The sequence below is a fragment of the Postia placenta genome, assembly GCF_002117355.1.
Source record: "Postia placenta MAD-698-R-SB12 unplaced genomic scaffold POSPLAscaffold_19, whole genome shotgun sequence".
NCBI classification, from domain to species: Eukaryota; Fungi; Basidiomycota; class Agaricomycetes; order Polyporales; family Adustoporiaceae; genus Rhodonia; species Rhodonia placenta.
In genome coordinates, this window is record NW_020169850.1 from 81276 (window position 1) to 96748 (window position 15473).

At 51.2% G+C, this 15473-nt stretch overlaps 4 protein-coding genes across 4 annotated transcripts; 3 read left to right on the plus strand and 1 right to left on the minus strand.

The window, feature by feature from the left end:
• Window positions 1-1157: 1157 nt before the first annotated feature.
• POSPLADRAFT_1067877 (hypothetical protein) lies at window positions 1158-2943 on the plus strand (the record flags this gene model as incomplete). The annotated part of the gene is made up of 7 exons (XM_024482240.1): window positions 1158-1333; window positions 1463-1598; window positions 1711-2071; window positions 2133-2191; window positions 2290-2501; window positions 2703-2784; window positions 2845-2943. 7 exons carry the CDS (start codon window positions 1158-1160, stop codon window positions 2941-2943), a joined length of 1125 nt encoding a protein of 374 aa, XP_024333874.1.
• A 264-nt stretch (window positions 2944-3207) lies between these two features.
• POSPLADRAFT_1157486 (glycoside hydrolase family 2 protein) lies at window positions 3208-6819 on the minus strand (the record flags this gene model as incomplete). The annotated part of the gene is made up of 17 exons (XM_024487193.1): window positions 3208-3792; window positions 3845-3880; window positions 3935-4006; window positions 4063-4134; window positions 4194-4287; window positions 4366-4545; window positions 4599-4821; window positions 4877-4903; window positions 4959-5114; window positions 5163-5318; window positions 5384-5528; window positions 5592-5966; window positions 6026-6035; window positions 6111-6283; window positions 6323-6385; window positions 6449-6550; window positions 6622-6819. The coding sequence occupies 17 exons, from the start codon at window positions 6817-6819 to the stop codon at window positions 3208-3210; spliced, it is 2667 nt and encodes an 888-aa protein (XP_024333875.1).
• A 1969-nt stretch (window positions 6820-8788) lies between these two features.
• Window positions 8789-11159, plus strand: POSPLADRAFT_1050156 (hypothetical protein; the record flags this gene model as incomplete). Its single annotated transcript, XM_024479927.1, has 10 exons — window positions 8789-8876; window positions 8935-9046; window positions 9100-9215; window positions 9412-9452; window positions 9640-9698; window positions 9872-10461; window positions 10516-10604; window positions 10663-10745; window positions 10793-10970; window positions 11088-11159. The coding sequence occupies 10 exons, from the start codon at window positions 8789-8791 to the stop codon at window positions 11157-11159; spliced, it is 1428 nt and encodes a 475-aa protein (XP_024333876.1).
• Window positions 11160-13558: 2399 nt separating this feature from the next.
• On the plus strand, window positions 13559-15418 carry POSPLADRAFT_1076342 (hypothetical protein; the record flags this gene model as incomplete). The annotated part of the gene is made up of 17 exons (XM_024482909.1): window positions 13559-13581; window positions 13631-13640; window positions 13713-13730; window positions 13781-13806; window positions 13859-13884; window positions 13933-13976; window positions 14030-14054; window positions 14114-14125; window positions 14179-14194; window positions 14242-14284; window positions 14336-14436; window positions 14491-14550; window positions 14605-14632; window positions 14683-14743; window positions 14795-14819; window positions 14881-15000; window positions 15060-15418. 17 exons carry the CDS (start codon window positions 13559-13561, stop codon window positions 15184-15186), a joined length of 765 nt encoding a protein of 254 aa, XP_024333877.1. The 3' UTR covers window positions 15187-15418.
• Window positions 15419-15473: the final 55 nt, after the last annotated feature.

Below are 15473 nucleotides of genomic sequence, written 5' to 3' on the forward strand. Positions count from 1 at the left end.
GTAGTAAAAACAATGATATTGAGAGTGATTATCGTGTACTACAGGTGTGATGTACATAAATTACTAAGTACTAGTAAAAGGAGCGAATGTGCACTCCCATCAAGACAGGCAACAAATGCCATTCTAGGGGAGGATGTTAGAGACATAACATGTGATGCAAAGGACTTGAAGCCTCATGGAGGAGGGTCAGCGTACCATCTGCGTACCATCTCAGGATGGTGGTGACGAGGGCACCTAGATGGCGATGGGATGCCCCTATATCCTATTTGGGTTACAGTGGAGGGGATCCTCGAGGAGGGATCCCCTCAGACCCATTTCGCACCACCCCTAAGGGGGTCTTCTTGACGTTGACAGGTCCTGCCTGGGGTGGGATGGTGGGCTTCGATTGGCCGCTGTTGGATGAGTCACTATCAGAAATAGCCACTGATAGTGTGAATTTCTGTCAGTACCTCAACCATCTGACCCACCAGAAATAAATGATGTAAATGCGGAACACGTAAGGGCTCTTGGGGTTCAAGGGTGATATTGGTGCAGCCATAGATCTCAGGCGATAGCTGGTTATTTCATCGACGAGGGAAGGCGACTTACTGGCGGCTTACAGCAAGTATACACATCGGCAAAGTGGGGCAGAAGCTCGCGGCAGGTGTCGGCAGTGGTGCAGAGACGTCGACGAGCGGCCGATGGGCTACTGAGGATCGTGAGGTAGACGCTCGCTGTAATCCTCTCGTCCTCTCGCCGTCATTGTTAGGATGGGCAATATATCCCTCCTCAGAAAGAATTTGGTGTATAATACATGTCTGACTCCATGACTAATGTCCAGATTAAGGAAGCTACTGGTATCGCAGGGTTTGTCGCTGTCTACCTTTGTTTGCAGAAGTAGAGAGCGACGATGTAGACCTCGACCCATAGACGAATATCGAGACATCGGCGTGGGTTACGACTATTTATGGCTGCCGTGAACAATACTGAGATCTCTGGGGGATGAGGGTACGTCACCCCCGAGGTGCCGAGCGCCGCTATGCTCCATGCCGCCTATCTGTACTTTTTGCGAGGGAGGTCTATCAATATTGGTTTTGCTGTAAAAGGGGCCCTTCCGATCGTGTTCACAGTGGATGTTGTAGCGTGGCCCTAAATTCCAAGCACAATATAAGCACACCATGATTCAAGCTCAAGCACGGTATGAGTGTGAAGCGCGAAACGCAAAACGCAAAACGCAAAACGCAAACCTTAACCCGATAATTGATGGTGATGTCACGGCGTCCACGCGTTTCGAGGCGCATGTTTGCACTCTCACGCCGGCTGTCTGCTTTCTTGCGGCCCGCTATTGTCATGAGTGAGCAGACTGATCGTCCTGGTTTTTCTCATCAAGGACGTGGCGAAGGACGTGACAGAGGGCGCGGCAGAGGACGAGGCGGGCGCGCACAGGACACTTCGTTCAATCATTCCAATACCCCGAACGCAGTGCTTCAGGCTTTCGAGGACATAGCAGGTCCGTCAACGCACATTCCACGAGGTCCCCGAAACGCAGAGACAAATGTAAGGGTGCCCAAGCCGCGATTGACGCACTGTCAGTGGTCTCGCATCTACATCCCGCCGTGGTACGCCAACTGAACCCACTTGCGCAGTCCTCGCACTCCCACTCGTATGTACTGTCTCCGCATTGAAAATATTTATATTTTCGAATATCCTGACAATGATGTACATCTACAGGGCCACCATGCATACCTCCGCGAGACGGTTCAGGCTTTCACGAACGCGCTCCTCATGACGGAGCCCGCCATACCGGGACTCGACCGTTCGGTCATCATCCCCGCACGCAGGCTACACCTCACGCTCGGCGTCATGTCGCTCGATGCCGAGCCCACATCTCGGACACTGGACGGCGCGCTCGCATTGCTGCACCAGGTGCGACCGCAGGTGATGCAGATGCTGAAGGGCCAGAAGCTGCGCGTCGCATTCCGAAACATAGACATCATGAAGCCGGAACGAGGCGATCTGGAGCGGGCGCACGTAATGTGGGTGGGCCCATCTCCGGAAGATAACAGTGCGGGACTGCTGAAGAGCGTTGCCGGTGCGTTCGAATTATTGTGATTCTACTTCCGCCGAACTAAACTGGGGGCCAATGTTGTCAGAATTCATACAGAGAACATTTCAGGATGCAGGCTACGTGCTGGACAATCGCCCTTTAAAAGTGAGCCACAGATTGGGCGGCCACGCCTTCATCGCGTCGGAACTGATCAACGTCCGGTTCAGCTCCATTGTACCGTCTTAAATACAATCTATCGAAAGCCGCGCGGAAAGATCCGCCAGCCGTTCTCGTATGCCTCCGTACTGAATTCAAGCGCGCTGCGGTCAATTGCGATCGAGCGTTCTGAGACCGCGAACGTAGTAGAGCCTCAGGCACCCACGAGGGGCCCCATGCGGGTGAACTTGGGCGAGTGGGACGTTGAAGATATTCAAATATGCGAGATGGGAAGCTGGGGGCCAGAAGGGGAATATGTGTGCGTTGGGCGGTGTGGCCTCACATGAAGTCTACGTCGATAAGACGAATACTGGACTGCAAGCTGTGCAAGGCGCTGCCACTGGAAAGAAGAAGATGCAAGCTGTGTTTGCTTCGTGGGCGGAGTGGCCGTAGATAGGCAAAGGGTTCTCACGCACAGACCCGGTGCTTACGTAAAAGTGGGGATTGCTGTGTATGGCAGTGGGTTGAAGTTGAAACTTGAAAGGCCGCTGAAAAGCCCGCCTGCTATCATTGCGCGTGTCGGTTACCTGGAACTGAGGCAGGTGAGGAGGGTCAAGGAGAATACCTACTGTCCCTCCCGTTTTCATAATGCTGTTGATTAGACATTACAAAGAGCGGGAAGCGTCTTCGTCCTGGTCGCGCTCTTCCCAAAGGATCAGGATGAGTGGACTTTCTGCGTGTGTTTCTACGTCGACTCTTAATTCAAGAGTCAGCACAGGCCGATCTGCTATGCAAACATGTCCCTTTGCCCTTTGCAGGTGGAAACTGCGAGACCATTGCGTCTCCGCAGTTGCCACACTGACGCATATACATTCCTCATCACGACAGGACTGACGTGAACATAATCCGTACTCGTGCATCTCTTGAGTGTCTTCAATAACATTGTATTCCAAAATGTACATCGATTTTCAAGGGCCTTTACCGATCAGGCGGATTGCTTAATGGCTCAAGGGTTGAAATGTACGCTACAGGTGATATCCGCGCTCGTTTCCTAGGTATGCAACCTTGACTCGCTTTCCGCCTAATCCCTTCGCTTGTATACACTGCTTGTCCCCGGGCATCACATCCAACGCATTGTCACTCCAACGCACGTTGTTCTCCCCAGTCTCGTCGTCCGTGCTAAAGAACAAGCCCTTGACAGGCTTCTCGACATCAATTGCAATCAACTCGCCATCTATCTTGATGCGCAATCCCGGGTCGGGCACGTCAACATGGCGGTAGGGCTGCGGCCAGTCTGCATATCGCGCAATGACCTTGTCCGCTGACAGTTGTGGATCGATGAGTTGAGCAGCCACGACGACCGAGAACGACGACGTCACGGAAGGGGCATCAGACGACTGAGATGGAGGCGGGCATGGGCATGGAATCGAAAGGAGCTCCGTCGATTGGTTAGGGAGGAGAACAACCTGCCGAACGTCCTCGCGAGTCCAGTCGGAAAGCAGATCGACACACTTCAAGACTAAAGTGGCATTCTTCGGCCCCAGAGACCTATTGGTGCCCCACACCTCTATCGTAGCGTCGACTGATCTGAAAGCTCCAAACTCATAGAACTGTGCCCATTCGCGTCAGATGGCATGAAAAACTGGTAATTGAACTTCGTACTTGTACGGGCCTGTCGTTCTCCCTATTCTTGACCACCTGATGGATACTCGTATCAGCACTCCGCCACGATATTGTCCGTCCACATCTTACACGTCTGAAGATCCCCACAGACACTGGAGCAAGTTCACGCGCGATCGAATAATAAACCGGCTTTGCTCGCAACTACCATCAAACTCAACAACCATTTTATAAATCGTAAGCAAGTCGCAACTACTCACAAAGAAATCCGCTATTGCCCAAGACGTTACAGGCCAACAATCATTCAGCTGCCATACAAGGGCTCCTGCCGTCTACGGATCCTTATGTTAGAGGTCGCGCGGAAGGATGACAAGTCGGTGACTTCACGTACAAATTCCTTCCCTCTGCCTCGCCACTCTCTTCTCCATATCCTATACGCGAGACTGACGGCTTCAGACTGCATCAGCTGTGTATTATACACGTGTCTATCCGCCCCGTCGCGTCCGGTAGAGCGCACTCAACATTAGTACTCGTACCAGACCGAGTGGGCCGACAGCACGCACGTCTCGAGGTCACTCGTAAGCCTAAAGTTCTCGTTCATTAAAATCGCGAACCGCCGTTCATGGTTTCCTGCACGATTATGTTGCGCTATCATCTTCGACTGAGCCCAACGCTCCTTCGTGTTTCCCGCGAGCCAGTAATCCACTGTGCGTATGTCTGGCATCGATGGGATTCCAAACTCGCTGTGTGCCCCTTGTCAGCCACGAGTCAGCAACAGGCTATGTGTCAAATGTACCTCACGAAGCGCCCGCCCATACGTCCATACTCCTGCCACGGCCGCTCGCGCCCGGCCCACACGTCCCACTGATGGATATCGCCCACGGTTGGATCTGCAGTGTTCCAGTCTTGGCCCCCATAAGGTGAACCGCGGTGATATGGGAGCGGCGGATCGGTCAACGCAGCAACGACAGATGGGAGAACAGATTCGTAAATCAGCCGTGCAGGGAGGTCGGTGATTCCTAATAGCGCGCATCCTCTCAACAGGGATTTCTTGGGCTATGAGAGACGGCTTACCTCCCCATTGGAGGACCTGCTGGTAGTCTGCCGCAGATTGTTTGATCGTGCAAGCAGCGTATTGAGCCTGAAGGTTACTCACCTTCGTTGTTTCCGCACCACAGAGCCATCGCGGGGTGATGTCTCAATCGCCTGACGTTATCTTCAGCCTCTGCTTTTACGCTCGCAATGAACTCGTCGTGCGCGGGATATACTCCACATGCGAACTGAAAGTCCTGCCATACCAAAATCCCCAGTTCTATCAAGCAATTAACTTCACGATTTGGCATGTTACCCCTACACGTACCATCGCAGGTATCGTAGAACACATCCGGCTCGTATACTCCTCCACCCCATAGGCGGACCATGTTCTGATTGCCGTCTCGTAGTAAAGTCAGCCATGCACGGTATCGCTCAGGAGTGATCTGCGTCAAGAAATTGTGCGCCGGGATCCAATTCGAACCTATATTGCATAGTTTCGGATGGTCAACATGCAAGAACAAGCATGATGTGTATATACATACGTACCGCCCATGAACATTCGTACACCATTCACCTCGAAGAGGAACGTTGTTCCCTTACCGTGCTGGTCAGCTTCTCCCAGGGGCTCTTGGATGAGCTCGACGCGACGGAAGCCAATACGCTTCGATTGCTGATCAAGTTGCATATTGTTCTATGCGCGCAAGACACAGATCAGCTGATGCTCTGCTTTAGCTGAGGATTACCACCGTCGTACCTGTCCGAGCAAAACTACTTCCAGTATGTATAACTTCTGCTTGCCATAGCCTACCGGCCACCATAGTTCGACCACGGTGTCTAGATCCCATGACACAATGTCCGTGACCTCTACCACATCCCCATCCCGCGGTTCGGTGATGCTTAGAGGTATATGCGCCTCGCGGACAACAAATCCGCCGTCCGTGTCCTTCAATACGACATGGGCAGCCTGAGCAGCTGAGACTCGGCCTGCTATAGTTAAATTGAGCTTGAGCGAAGGCAACAGCGCTGGACCGGACGAGACGCTAACGCGCGGATGGACATCGGATAAGCGCGCTGTGTAGGTGATTAGGCTTATAGGGCGGTAGGGCCCGCATGTCATTAGCTCAGGGCCCTGCACATAAGAACATTAGCGAATACTTGTGTCTGAGTCAGCATGTGTAAGGAGCGCACCCAATCCCATCTACACAGAAAGTCAACGCGTTAGATGCTGTCATGTGGAGGAATGCCGAGCTGAAACTGTGACTTTGTGACTTACCGCCATCCATACTGTGCTTTCCGAAGGTACACACGACTAGGATCACCAAGATTGGCTGACCCCGCCCTGACGCGTCCGTAGCGCTTCTCAAGGTCTTTCGCGGCGAGCTCCGCAGACTTGAAGTGAAGAAGTAATACGTTCTCCACACGGAGATCAGACAGCTGGATCGCAACCTGCGCTTATGTCTAAGTACATTCTACAAGTGATGCAACAACGCTCAGACGTACTGAATACGACCGGAACATATTGTCCGCCGTCAGGACCTTAGTGTCATTCTGGGCCGAATCCACATTTGTTGATCATTTCATATTCCTCAGCATAGGCACTACTACGCTTACCAGATATACATCGCAGACAGTATCGAGGCCCTCGAGAAGCAGCTCGGCGTGCGCCGCGTTACCTCGGGAGAACGGAAACTTGCAGAAGTAGAGCCATTCTCTCTCGCCCACCCCTGAATTGCCGATTACCACAACGCTAAGACTGCAACTTGATTGTGGGACTTACATTGAACCTTGTGCTCGTTGAAGCCAAGGAATGGGTCAGGAATGCGACCATTTTGCATCAATTCCACGTGTATTTCGGAAGGAAACGACCGAGCTATAGTCCAAGGCAGCCTGCCATTCTGCGGCTCATCGAGGACCGATTGTACTGTGGGATCCCGTTCTTTCCAATGCCACCCGTCTGTCAGGATTAGAGTATGAGTCTCCATGGTAATGTGTAGGGCTCAGGAAGTATACCTGCCTTTGAGCCATGAGGCGAGCAAGTTATGCACTTTGGGTCTTTACGTCCAGGTGACGACTGCGTGGACCACCAGGGATGGTTTCTCCGAGGAAATGCCTTGACGGACCGACGCCGTCGGCATGATCATATATCTATGTAGGACATGGGGCTCATACCATAAGTAATGCCACTTAGCCATCGCCCACAGACGTCCGGGCATGATGGCGTGTCTTGAAATGATGGACAAGTCAGATGATGACTCGTGGACGAGTTCTGCATGTGCGCCATAACATTCGTACACTTTGTGTGATGGTACGTACTAGTAGCACATCAGCAAAAGTTTGCTTGCGACTGGGCCACAAGACTGCAATCTGCGCCTGCAAAAGCCTCTGATCTAACCTCCTTTCCAACGCGTGCGAGGAAGCGGCGGAGGCCCAAATGTTTGATCGCACCTGTCGTGCAGCGCACTTGAGTTTGTGCCTACTTACTAATATTTGCTCTTGAGTATCTCGCCTCTTAGTAGTCTGCTATCGTTCGTAAAAAGACGACCCTTACTGTTAAGATCTCCAAACTTACCTCTCGAGCACCCTCGCGCTGCCTGGTCATGCGGTAGCGCAGCCAGTCGACAGATGAAGTGACATGAGACACGTGATTATTCTAGATACCAGACCATAAATACATTATCGGAAGCAGGCAGACATGGAAATGCTTTCTGGAGCATCGAGATGAAGACCTCTCGCTCAGGCTGGCATCGAACGTCCTAGCGCGAGCGTCCGAGGCGCGCGATGCGCGCTGCTTGCCTTTGTTTGTGCACATGCGTGATATGCCGGGTGGCGGGAATACGGCAATCGACCATCTAAAGTTGTTTTCCGTAAGACAGCGCGTTGGGTAGCAGACGCATCGACATTCGGAGCCGACGCAGGTTGACAGCGGGCGAAATAACGATAGGCCCCGCGACCACTCTGTGCTGCGGTATTGACATCTCGGATCATCGGCCGGAGAGAACAGTTACTTTAAGTGGTCGCGCCTATCGTTATTTCGCTCGTTGGAAGGAATTATCTAATACTCTGCTCTCAGGCTCAGGAGACTACTCTCATCGACAGGGGCACTTTGGGAAGCGTTGTCAGTATCTGGATTGATTCCACCATAAGTGAAGTTTGTGTATGTGTTCTTTTCATCATTTATACGCGATCCTAGTTTTTACTTGTATGTGGGAGAAAAAAAGTGCTTACTCATATTCTAACTATATTTCATCCGCAGAAGCCGTTTACTGCGTACTGCACCTAGGCGACCAAACCAGCGCCAGTAGCTGCTTGCATTCACACGTCCATGCGACGAGGATTGTGTTTCAGCATGCATTTGAGGAGCATAACTAGACCAGAACATCTCAGAGATAGAGTTGGAAAAAACGATCAGAACGTACAGAGGTTGTAATGACATGCTGCAGCGTAGACTCGACCGGTGCAGATGAACGGTGTTCGTCTCTTGGCGTGTATAGTAGGTCGCGCATCGCTTCACCAATTAGTGTGTACTGAACTCATGATTGCAGCTACAGTCATACATTCTCTGCGCTTGCTATAATTGGATCCCAACATACTGCTTGCTCATGAGCAAGGACCGAGTCAGATACGCTTTTGAATCACCGGAGAACATGAGCGTGACTCAATACTAGATCGGAGTTAATCGCGCGGACTTGAACAAAAAGCTGACATTAGCCCCACCACCCCACAAACACACAAGTGATGTGTCCTCAACTTGATCTTCTATCTCACGTCGGCCGATCAATTTTACCCCAACAGTGATCCGAGTGTCAACACTGTTACAGAAAAGGAAATTCGAAATCACGGTTTGGGCAATTATTGAATACAAGTCTTGGGTATGCAGTCCTTCAAAAGGTCAGTAGATTTCACGAAGGGCCCCCCAGACCCCATCGTCTACGTTGCACAAGCCCCTTTGCTATGTCTTCGCCGAGAACTTCCCATCCGCCTCAGTCAACTCTACTCGAGCCACAGGACAATCTCAATGACAGAGGGGTATTGGCGGCAGGTGGGTCCACTGCCGCGACGTCGGTCGAATTTCTTTTAGCCTGAACAACGTCGAACAGATATCCCATACGAACAGAATCCTCCAGAGACGGTGGAGCGGCCATACAGCGTTTACACGACCGGCGAGAAATGGTTCATCGTGATGATGTCGGGGCTCGCTGCGATGTTCAGGTAGATTTTCCATACTTGTACGCGACAATACCGATCCTCTAACATCGCTTCAGTACATTCACCGCCAACATCTACTTCCCTGCGATCCCGACCATAGCGACGGCGTTTCATAAGTCAACGGAAGACATCAACCTAACGGTGACCGTGTACATGGTTGTCCAGGGTGTCTGTGAGTATCTAGGACATCTTAGTGGCGATGACATGACCCTTATCACGTATATCATAGCCCCTATGTTCTGGGGAACGCTGAGTGACCGCTGGGGCCGACGGCCGATGTTCCTCGCCTGCATGCTTGTGCTCACCCTTGCATGTGTCGGCCTCGCGCTCACTCCGACGGACGCTTACTGGCTGCTGATGCTTCTCAGATGTCTCCAGGCCGCTGGGTCCGCCAGCACTGTCGCACTTGGTACGTATGAACGGAATTGTGCCGGGCATCATGTCATGACGAGAGACTTGTAGGTGCAGGTGTGGTTGCCGATATCTCTGCTCCTCACGAGCGAGGCATGTTCTATGGCATTTGGAATATTGGCCCTATGGCGAGTCTCGTGCTACTGCGATTATCGCTTCGCTGTATAGCTCTTACCGTCTTTTAGGTCGGCCCCTGCCTTGGACCCGTGCTCGGAGGGCTCCTATCCCAGGGCTTAGGGTGGCGGTGCGTCATCCACCAACGTCTTCCAATAAGATGGATCAACTGATCTTCCTCCGGGTTGTAGGGCTATCTTCTGGTTTCTGGTGATTGCAGCTGGAGTATACTTTGTCGTCATGCTTCTGTGAGAGCTCTCTACTGAGCCATCGGGAATGCATACCTAACGATTACGCCTGTAGCCTCATGCCAGAGACACTTCGTGCGTTTGTTGGTGACGGTAGCATTCCACCACCGCGGTTCTACTCGCCTCTCATTCCTATTCTCGGGCGCAGCCGTCCAAGGAGTTACAGCGTCGATGCGTCCACACGTCCACCGCCAACGCGTTTCCGCAATCCACTCCGGTTGTTCCTCTATCCCGACATCACGTTCTTGCTTATCTTTACCTCCGTCGTATACGCCGTCTTCTACGGCGTGAACACAAGCATATCGACGCTTTTCGCTACCACATATCCGTATCTTAGCGAGACGGAGATCGGGCTGTGCTTCCTCGCAATCGGCGGCGGAATGCTGGTCGGCGGTCTCGTCAATGGTAAACTGGTTGATATGCAATACCGGCGCGTTCAGCGCCGATTGGCTTTGGCAGCACAGAAGGAAAAAGATCCAGAGAAATCTAACAACATGACGAAGGAGGACAATTTCCCCATCGTTAGGACACGCCTACAGCTGATGCCCATATACGTTGCTGTCTTCATCGCGACATGCGCATGCTATGGATGGACCCTCGATAAGCGCGCGACCATTGCGGCTCCGCTAATTCTACAATTTATTCGTGAGTCAACGTCGTGTCCTGATAGTAGCATACATAGTTGACGTTGTCTTGTAGTCGGATGGGTCACAGTCAGCACAATGAACATAACGCAGACGATCCTCGTGGATCTCGCACCTGGCCAGGGTGCTTCTGTGACAGCTTGTGTACGTCCATTATCGCAACGTTTGCCTTTCACCTCGCTATAGCTATCCTATCACGCAGTACAATCTCGTGAGGTGCGGCCTTGGAGCAGCGCTAGTCTCAGTTATCGACATTATCATCGATCGCTTAGGCGTAGGCTGGACGTATGTTCTACTCGCAGGCATATGCCTCTTCTTCACACCTTTACTAGCTATACTGTGGCTCTTTGGACCACGTTGGAGAGCGCAACGCATAGCACGACGTCAGGCTATGGAGAATATGCAGTCGTAGACACATCGGGGCTTTGCTACTCGATTGCGCTTTCCCTTGTATTTTATGGTCTTTTTCAATCCCTTCGAGTACCTATCGTTGGTGGCATACTGATACTAGTACGTGTGGACTCACTATGAAGATAATGCATGAATAAAGAGGCCTGATGTGTGGTCGCTTGGCCTCACGACATGCATAAGGTAATCCTTATTTTACACATTTGCTAATCTTCAAAGATGAACAGATGTGCAGGAAAGGGTAACATAATTCATCAGGCCAAACGTGCATCAATGTGGGGCGACTCCTAGAGTGGTCAACCTACGTCAACGTGAAGTGCATTTGGAGCGATGCCAATGGGGTAGTGAAGTCTCCTGAAACATGATTTTAAAAACGGCCGAGAGGAATCTCTTCAGAGTATATGCTGAATATTGCGCTTAATGAAATCCCTCTGAACTCCTCTCTACAAGCTTGAGCTGCCAGAACACAAGCGCTGGGAGGGTCCAGTTCAGTGATAGGCGACATCTTACGAGCCCCTACTTTGTGTTAGCTACACTCACGATCGCGAGCACATAACGTTCATCGATAGCTAGCTACGCACTCTGCAGAGAATGTATCGAGGCCGCCGTTGGCTATTGAGAAGTCAAGGTACAGTCCGGTTGCGTCGAGACCATAAAGTCGCATCTAGATATCGAACTCTACATTAAAGGATAAGAACCACCTCTCTGGCGTCTAACTGTGCTTGAAGATGTGGCTTCCGTAGAATGATGGATGAACACGATGCACCAGCGCCAACCCTCTCGGGCTAAAGTTCGTTCATAGATCAGTCCTCGTATACGGTATATGATGACATAGTTTCTCTGTACTCGCTACTGTCAGTCATCAGCTCAGTGAATAGCATGGTCTTTCGGGACCTGCATATCGTTATTATGGTTAATGCAAGTATTGCAGGGATCGGAAGCAAATACACTTGTCTTCGGTGTACACATACCAAGTTCGGATTGTCACAAGACTCGACGTGCACTACATCATCCTTGTCACTGGCAGTTTTACAGGTCCAGAGTTGCTCCAGTCGCCAAAGTTCATAGTGCATCATTTGAGTAGCTCTCCGCATTCTCTTGGCAGCCACGGCACCGGCATGGCTAATTTGGGGAAATCAGTAGGTTAAAAGATTGAGTCGTTAAAGTCCAAGACTCGAGACTTCGAAATGCGCTGCAGCACGGTGAAGGCTCGGAAGCAACTCGAAAGGTGGGAGACCAATTCGGCATCAGCCGACTGCCCTGACTGTTCCTGTCAAACTGTTGCGGAGACAGATGGATCTGCATCAACGATCGGTAACCACCCGCTTGCTGGTGGCCGGTGTTCTTACCCTCGTCACATCTACAGTGCTTTGTAGAAAACCAACGCGCTGACACAACAGATCTATTAGCTACTTATCAAGATGAAATACAGGGTTGTCAGAACATGGCGAACTCTGCGATACGCTGGTGCGTACAACATCTAAATCACTGCGACCCTGGTAGAATTCTAGGCAACCATTGCCGAGGTGGGTATATCCCCGCGCCGTGGGGCCGTCAATTGATGGACCGATGTGACCGTGCAATGGTCATCTGTGCTGCTTGTCTCTGTCCTCTGTTCCTTTGCGCTTATAGCAGCTGTTCATTATCGAATAGCTTAGTCAATCCGAGTCGTGTCGCTCAAGCTTGTAATATAATGTTGCCAGAACCGGCCCAACCCACCCTTGTGTTCATGGACTCGTATCCGACTCGTGATGGTGAGTGCGGGTAAGTAGCCGGATTCGGATGTCCCCGAACTCAATTTTGATCAGTCAGCCAAGGCACTGGAGCGCAACAGCATGGATTAAGAACTTCTTGTTGCGGGCCATTCTCTGGAGCCTGCAGGCTAGTATGTTATGGTATATCGATATCGTTCAGAATTGCCATCTGAAGGCAGACTTCGGCTGATGGAACTTACCGTAATTGGGCGTTAGGTGTAGGGAGGGACAAATTCCAGAGGCGCCCGATTCGAGGTCCGAACTGCTTCGAGAACCTTTCAAGCTCTTTCAAGAAGCGGTCACAGCGGGTAACGCTCATAGATTCCCGCTCGCGGCAGCGCTTTACGTACACGTCATATGGTCCCCGTTAGACGAGCGGGAAGATTTCACGGCGAACCGCCGTATACATATACGCACCGTCGCCGTCGATGAACGCTTCTCCGTCCGCGATACGCTATCCCCTCGTAGACCACGATGACGGGGCCAAATTTGAATCTGAATCCCAGCATGGGCTGTTTCTTCATCGGAATTCTCTTCTCGACCATGTAAGTGCCGTGATCAGCTTGTTCGTATGCACCGCTTAATGGGTCTTTGCAGCCTCTACGGTGTAACGTGTGCACAGGCAATATACTATTGCTGGCAGTACCGTACCGACAAATGGTACATCAGGGTGCTGGTATGTCACATGTATACCTTCCGTGCTCAGGGATGAATGCAACTCGGCTTTTGAAATGTAGGTTGCCTACTTATGGTGCGTATCTAATATCTGGGCATTGTTCGACTGATTGTATACCGTCCCACCTTGCAGGTCCATGGATACTGTGATAACAATCGTGGATATATGGGTATTGAGTCGTCAGATCTGTTTTATCGGTGTAGTATCCGACGTGTGCGCAGATCCTTTGGGACTATATCATACACAGTCATGCCAATCCCATGGCTCTTGCAACACTCGACACGTGAGTCATTCTCCACGTTTCAATGATTCATATCTCACCTTGTTCCTAGTGCATTCATCGTGAGTGGCCGGCTACTGCGATTGGACAATCCCCAATTGATGATTTCTGTATGATGTATGGCGGTGGTGAAGGTTGAGTACGGTCTCTCAGTGAGTCTATCCTATTATGCGTAGCTCCTCAAAAGGCTGAAGATCTGCAGGCGTTCACCGTGCTGGCGGTCCAATTGTACTGGTCTTCGACATGTGTTTATGTATGGTTCTGATGATTACTCTTTCAGTTATTATTTGCACAATGCGTGGCAACGTGAGTGTGATTCGAGCCCGACAAGACAGTTCTAACAGCTATTTATAGTTATGTCGAAGCGATGGATTCAGATACCGTTGACGGTCGCCACGGTAGCTTTGGTCAGACCTTCGCTAGTGTTGCGTTCTAATTCATAACACATCAGGTGATACTTGCAGTAACCTCGTGTGGTAAGTCAAGCCTCATGATCCACTGCTGTCAGGGTGTATTAACGCAATTTTGCCTCTAGCATGCAGTCTTAGTACGTATCCGAAAGGTCTATTACACTCGCTTATCTTGACACTTCTCCGGCAGCAAACGTGTTCATGGCGTGCGTGCTTGTACGACCTGTCTAGATATCAACTAACATTGTTTTAGAAATGCCGACCGTCATCTGCCAGGAATCTTCCAGGTCACCGAGGTAAGGGATCCCTATAATATTAGACGGGCACTTGACATATCATCATCACAGATTCCTATAGCGATGCAGACTGTCTCGGCCTCAATTGCGGATGTCTTCCTCACAGCGACGCTGACGCTGGCCCTGCGCAAGGGCCGAACTGGATTCAGACAGTGCGTGCATCTTCGTGCTCGAGCTAACCGTCAAACTTATGACCATGTTCGCAGCACCGAGGCGCTGATTCACACCCTCTCCGTCTTTGTCATCAACCGCGGAATTCTAACCACGTAAGTTATCATCGTGGTCATCCGGTGGTGGCGCGATACTCAGATATGGCACAGGATCCTTCAATCCACTCAATTCCTTACTGTATGGGCCATCTAGCGTCGGCATGTACACAGGGACTAACATTAACTCAGTATATTTGCCTTCCCGCCACAGACTTGGCGTGGGCCCTTGTTCATTTTCCAGGTTGCAAGAGTGCGTACACTATTGTCCTTCTTTGTGTATTCTCATTTCTTCACTTCTTAGTCTACGTCAACTCGTTGTTTGCCATGTACGTGCTTTCTCATCGGTAACTCCCAAGGCTGACCAATGTTCTTTCGGGCCCCGTCCAGCCTGAACGCTCGTCGTCACTGGAGAGAAAATATTGTCAATGCAGCAGAGACGGGCCTCTCGGTACAAGACATTCCACTCGATACCGTTGAGAGAATGGGGCAGAAAAGCTCATGGTTCCGGTATATTCTATCGGTATCAGTCTTGCTAATGCATCCTGACGATCTGCCTCCGTCGACAGATCGCGGGAATCAAAACGCTCAAGCACCAGTGGACCCAAAGCTGTTATCCAATTCACAACGGAAGTTGTGCGCGATGACGGCGGGCAACCAGCAGACTCACGTGCCAAGTCTCAGCCGTTTTCATAGGGTGATGTTCCTCGACGATCGTCGTAGAGGATCACAACGTAGACACGGCATTATGAGTGTAGCGAAGTAGCCCTGATCGAGATCGCGCATGGCTCACTGCAGTTCGTCCACGCCTGTCCGGCAACGCCGCATTCAATCCCGCGCACTGGTCCATCTGCCTGTAGGACGCACTTCCTGTTCACGACTACTGTACATAGTTCTATATTGCTGTAGGAACACGGGCCTCAGCCCGAAGGGTTGTCCACAGCGCGTTTCGTTTGTATACCAGTATAATTCATTTGGGCGAT